At 47.0% G+C, this 6,562-nt stretch overlaps 1 protein-coding gene across 1 annotated transcript; it reads right to left on the bottom strand.

Annotated features, from left to right (window-relative positions):
- Nucleotides 1-238: 238 nt before the first annotated feature.
- LOC139240467 (tubulin alpha-1 chain-like) lies at nucleotides 239-2,613 on the bottom strand. Its single transcript, XM_070869003.1, has 4 exons — nucleotides 2,414-2,613; nucleotides 2,145-2,293; nucleotides 1,043-1,723; nucleotides 239-535 (listed from the first exon to the last, which is right to left on the bottom strand). Exons 1-4 carry the CDS (start codon nucleotides 2,532-2,534, stop codon nucleotides 239-241), a joined length of 1,248 nt encoding a protein of 415 aa, XP_070725104.1. The 5' UTR covers nucleotides 2,535-2,613.
- Nucleotides 2,614-6,562: the final 3,949 nt, after the last annotated feature.

Raw genomic sequence — 6,562 nt, 5'->3', positions numbered from 1 at the left:
GGACAGTGTTTTAATGACAGAGGTGCACTGTGTCACCAGGACTGCAGCCATGTGGAGTTGGATTAACCCCCATTCTGGGTTCATTCTTACTTCAACCTTCTTTAACACTCATGTCATGCATTTCTGGCTTTTAAAGTCAGCAAACAAAATGATTTAAAAATACATTTATTTTCTTTCAAAATATATGTTACATATGTAATTAAAATTAAACTATTTTTACATTCTAAATAATTAAATCTTATTCTTCCTCCTCCGCCTTTCTGTCCAGCGAGGAGGAATCGACAGCCACCTCTTCGTAATCCTTCTCGAGTGAGGCCAAGTCCTCCCGTGCGTCCTGGAACTCCCCTTCCTCCAGCCCCTCTCCCACGTACCAGTGGACAAAGGCCCGCTTGGCGTACATCTTGTCGAATTTGAGGTTGAGGCGGGTCCAAGCCATGGAAATGGCGGTGGTGTTGCTCAGCATACAGAGGGCACGCTGCACCTTTGCCAGATCGCCCCCTGGCACCACCGTCGGGGGCTGGTAGTTGATGCCAACCTGTGGGGGAAAGAGAATACGTTAGATTTCAGTTGCAGAAAAAGAAGGTTGAAAATCACATCTGTTGGCAGGCATTACATTTTCAGAAAAATAAATTTAGGAATGAGTTTGAGACTCTAGAAAAATCCCTCCCTGGTTATTCACTGGCCTCCTCCCCAGTTTGAAAGCTTCAGTTTCTGCTGGTAGGTCACTGTGTAATGAGACTGCATTCAGGAGCTAATTCAATTCTCTATTTTATTGTCTCCCATCAGGCCTAGATGTTTCAGGAAGCTTTTTCTTTGTTTCAATTTCAGGACTTTTCCTAGGATATTCAGGGCTGCATTCAAGGATTGAAGCTGAGAATTCCACCTCAAGCCTCAGAGGGGAGCTATGGGGAGGGACTGTTCCTGAATGGATGGACATCTTTTGACCCGGTCTGAACAGCCGTATTGTTCACGTGGGAGATCAGGTTGTCACAGTGCATGTTTCTTCAGGGCCCCATGGATTGGACACAGAAGCCACACTTACCTTGAACCCAGTCGGGCACCAATCAACAAACTGGATCGAGCGCTTGGTCTTGATGGTGGCGATGGCTGCGTTGACATCCTTCGGCACCACGTCCCCTCGGTACAGCATGCAGCACGCCATGTACTTGCCCTGGCGGGGGTCGCATTTCAGCATCTGGTTGGCTGGCTCAAAGCATGCATTGGTCAGCTCTGCCGCGGATAGTTGCTCGTGGTAAGCCTTCTCGGCCGAAATAAGGGGTGCATAGGTCACCAGCGGGAAGTGGATGCGGGGATAGGGGACCAGGTTGGTTTGGAACTCAATCAGGTCCACATTCAGGGCACCGTCGAACCGTAGTGACGCTGTGATGGATGACACTATTTGGCTAAGGAGACGGTTGAGGTTGGTGTACGTTGGTCGTTCAATGTCAAGGTTACGCCGACAGATATCGTAAATGGCCTCGTTGTCCAGCATGAAGGCACAGTCAGAGTGTTCGAGGGTGCAGTGGGTGACCAGCACAGAGTTGTAGGGCTCGACCACCGCGGTGGAAATCTGCGGCGCTGGGTAAATGGCAAACTCCAGTTTGGATTTCTTGCCGTAGTCAACGGAGAGTCTCTCCATCAGGAGCGAAGCAAAGCCCGAGCCGGTCCCACCCCCGAAACTGTGGAAGATGAGGAAACCCTGTAGTCCTGTGCACTGGTCAGCCTGTGAGCAAAGAAAGTACAAAACATGAAAAGGGAGGCAGAAATAGAATCAAAGGAAGTGAACAAGTGGACAGGTGCAAAGGTACAGAATGTCCCCGGTGGGACAGGGCAGTGGGAGATGGGGCTGTGGGAGCCTGGATCGAGGGGGTAATGAGAGTTAGGGGAGGATGGAGGAGGGAACTAGAGGTGAAAAGCACTACAGGCACTCAGTGTAATGGAGGTTGGGGGGCCATGAAATTCCCAGCCACCTTTCATGGATGTTATTGGTTATGAGCATACTGGAGTGACATCAATAAGTGATACTGGAATGAGTAAGATTTGTGCACTTGAGTCACAAGAGATTATTTGTACCAATAGAATGAGACAGTGGGTGATGGCAAGACAGGACATTGGGTGCCACTAGGAACTGTTACATAACTTACCACCTTCCGGATACGATCCAAGACCAGATCCACAATCTCCTTGCCAATGGAGCAGTGGCCCCGTGCGTAGTTATTGGCCGCATCCTCCTTGCCGGTGATGAGCTGCTCGGGGTGAAAGAGCTGTCGGTAAGTGCCAGTGCGAACCTCATCTGGGGGGCAGAGAACCGAGATTTAAGGACAGGAATACAGGACATTGCAGTAACTTTGATACATCCAGGCCACGGTGCAATGCGATTAGAGACCAATCCACCAACAATCACTCCCCTTACCAATCACAGTGGGCTCCAGATCTATAAACACGGCTCGGGGAATGTGCTTGCCTGCCCCCGTTTCACTGAAGAAAGTGTTGAAGGAATCGTCGCCACCTCCGATGGTCTTGTCACTGGGCATCTGTCCGTCCGGCTGGATCCCATGCTCCAGGCAATACAGTTCCCAGCAAGCGTTACCGGTCTGCACACCCGCCTGGCCAATGTGGATTGAAATACACTCACGCTAAAGAGGGAAGATCACATGATTACTTACACAGGTAGGAGGGTAATGCTTTATACAGTCAGTGGGATTGGAAGGAGAGGGGTGTGTGGGCAGCATCGCATTCTGTTACAGTAACCTGTGGATCCCATCTTTTTTTATTGGAATCCCACCTGCTCCCTGATGGATCCCCTTCTCCCTGTGGAACTCTCCATCATTGCCAGGGATTGCTACGATCACCATGGATCCCTCCTCTGCGCCCTGTGAATTCCCATTCATCTTGTGCCCATTTCCTGTGGATTGCAGTGCTCCCTTTAGAAGTCCATCTCCCTGTGGACTTCCCCTCCTGATGTATCCTCCTCTCTCCCATGGATTCCTATTTGATGGGCTCTGATTGATGGTGGTCTGATTGAACACAAGAAATAGGAGCAGGAGTCGGCCATACTGAGCTTCAAGCCTGCTCCCCCATTGAATAAATTCATGGCTGATCATCAACCTTTCCCACCCGATCTCCATATCCCTTGATTATCCTAGACTCCAAAAATCTATCTCAGCCTTGAATATATTCAGAGACTCAGCATCCACAGCCCTCTGGGGCAGAGAATTCCAAATATTCACAACCCTCTGAGTGAAGAAATTCCTCCTCATCTCAGTATTAATCCCTTATACAGAGACTGTGCCCCCTTGTTCTAGACACTCCAGCCAGGGGGAATCAACCTCTCAGCATCTACCCTGTCAATCCCCTTCAGAATCTTGTATATTCCAATGAGATCACCTCATTCTTAAAAACTCCAGAGTATCGGCCCATTCTACACACACTATCATAAATACTGGACAACTCCAATGCACTCCTGGCTGGCCTCCCACATTCTACTCTACATAAACTTGGTCATCCAAAACTCGGCTGACCCAGTGTCCTAACTCGCACCAAGTCCCTCTCACCCATCACCCCCTGTGCTCACTGACCTACATTACTCCCGGTTAAACAATGCCTCAATTTCAAAATTCTCCATCCTTGCTTATAAATCCCTCCATGGCCTCACATCCTCCCTATCTCTGTAATATCCTTCAGCTTCACAACCCCTGGAGATGTCCGCACAGCTCAAATTCTGCCCTCTTGACCATCCCTGATTATAACTGCTCAACTATTGATGCCTTCAGCTGCCTCTGCCCACATCCTGGAACTCCCTCCCTAAACCTCTCGACTTCTTTCCACCTTGAAGGCTCTCCTTAAAGCCTACCTCTTTAACCAAGCTTTAGATCATTTGCCTAATTTCTTATGTGGCTTCAAATTTATGGTTTTATCTCATAACACTCCTGTGCAGTGTCTTGGGACATTTCACTAGGTTAAAGACACTACATAAATACAAGTTGTCGGATTCCTCATCTATTTCTTCATGGAGTCATACGCCTGTGGATTCCCGCTCTCTCCCGGTGTTCACACTTCACTCTCAATGTGACGCTCCCTCGATCCAAGTCGATTGTCCATTTCCCTGTGGACCCCCGCATCTCCAAGGCTCCTTTTCTATACTTACCTCCCTGTGGAACCCTTCCCTCCCAGACGGATTCCTTCCCTCTCCTCGTGGATCGCTCATTCCGAGTGGATACCTGCTACGGAACCCCCACCCCAGACAGAAGATTAATTACTCCGAGTGGATCCCTCTCTCTCCCAACCCAGTCCCACGCTTCCAGTGGTTCCCATTCTGTGTGACTCCCGTTCTCGATCTCGATCTCGATATCTCTCGCGCTCTCTCTCTCTCTCTCTCTCTATTTCGGTGCATACCCCGCGTCTACTCACCATGATCTCTATCTGTTCTCGCAGCTCCTCAAACTGTGGCGGGTGTCGCCGTTCCCGCTATTTATACCTCGCTTGATAGAACGCTCCAATCAACCGAATCGGGCTGTGCTTTGTCCGAGAACAAAAGGCTGTTAGTGGGGAAACAATACAAAGCAGGTTCGACGTTTGTAGAAGGCGGAACAAAGGGTTCGCAGCAATCTATTATTGGAGGAGCACCTTAGCAACGGGACAACATTGACTATAAGAAAACATATCAATCAAACACCGATCAATTTCAACCCTATCACTCACACCTCGATCAATCAAACCCGATCAATTTGAACCCGATCACACACACCTATCAATCAAACCCGATCAATTTGAACCCTATCACACACACCTATCAATCAAACCCGATCAATTTGAACCCTATCACACACACCTATCAATCAAACCCGATCAATTTGAACCCTATCACACACACCTATCAATCAAACCCGATCAATTTGAACCCTATCACACACCTATCAATCAAACCCGATCAATTTGAACCCTATCAATCACACACCTATCAATCAAACCCGATCAATTTGAACCCCATCAATCACACCTCTATCAATCAAACCTGATCAATTTGAACCCTATCACACACCTATCAATCAAACCCGATCAATTTGAACCCTATCACACACCTATCAATCAAACCCGATCAATTTGAACCCTATCAATCACACACCTATCAATCAAACCCGATTAATTTGAACCTTATCAATCACACACCTATCAATCAAACCCGATCAATTTTAACCCTATCACACACCTCTATCAATCAAACCAGATCAATTTGAACCCTATCAATCACACACCTATCAATCAAACCCGATCAATTTGAACCCTATCAATCACACACCTATCAATCAAACCCGATCAATTTGAACCCCATCACTCACACACCTATCAATCAAACCCGATCAATTTGAACCCTATCACACACACCTATCAATCAAACCAGATCAATTTGAACCCTATCAATCACACACCTATCAATCAAACCCAATCAATTTGAACCTTATCAATCACACACCTATCAATCAAACCCGATCAATTTGAACCCTATCACACACACCTATCAATCAAACCCGATCAATTTGAACCCTATCACACACCTATCAATCAAACCCGATCAATTTACACCACATCACTCACACCTCTATCAATCAAACCCGATCAATTTGAACCCCCACTCACACACCTATCAATCAAACCCAATCAATTTGAACCCCATCAATCACACCTCTATCAATCAAACCCGATCAATTTGAACCCCATCAATCATACCCCCACCAATCAAACCCGATCAATTTGAACCCTATCACACACACCTATCAATCAAATCCGATCAATTTGAACCCTATCACACACACCTATCAATCAAATCCGATCAATTTGAACCCTATCACACACACCTATCAATCAAACCCGATCAATTTGAACCCCATCAATCACACCTCTATCAATCAAACCCGATCAATTTGAACCCTATCACACACCTATCAATCAAACCCGATCAATTTGAACCCTATCAATCACACCTATCAATCAAGCCCGATTAATTTGAACCCCATCACTGACACCTCTATCAATCAAACCCGATCAATTTGAACCCTATCAATCACACCTCTATCAATCAAACCCGATCAATTTGAACCCTATCACACACACCTATCAATCAAACCCGATCAATTTGAACCCCATCAATCATACGCCCACCAATCAAACCCGATCAATTTGAACCCCATCAATCATACCCCCAATCACACTCCGATCAATTTGAACCCCACCAATCGCACCCTCATCAATCAGACTTCAATCAAACAGTCCCACATCAATCAGAATACCATGGATGAAAATGTCAGCAATCAGACCCTCATCTAGCAGACCCCCACCAATAAAATACCCATCATTCAGACCCCATCAATCAGACAGTCCAACACGATCTATCACATTCCTAGCAATCAAACCACAGTGACCAGACAGCCATCTATCAGATCCCCACCAATCTGTCAGATTACAATCAATCATAGAATGATTACAGCACAGAAGGAGGCCATTCGGCCTGTCAAACCCATGCCAGCTCTCTGTGAAGCACTTCAGCCAGTCCCACTCCCCCGCC

The sequence above is a fragment of the Pristiophorus japonicus genome, chromosome 32, assembly GCF_044704955.1.
Source record: "Pristiophorus japonicus isolate sPriJap1 chromosome 32, sPriJap1.hap1, whole genome shotgun sequence".
Classification (NCBI taxonomy): Eukaryota; Metazoa; Chordata; class Chondrichthyes; family Pristiophoridae; genus Pristiophorus; species Pristiophorus japonicus.
The sequence above is the reverse complement of the archived record's forward strand: the minus strand, read 5'-3'. Positions and strand labels throughout refer to the sequence as shown.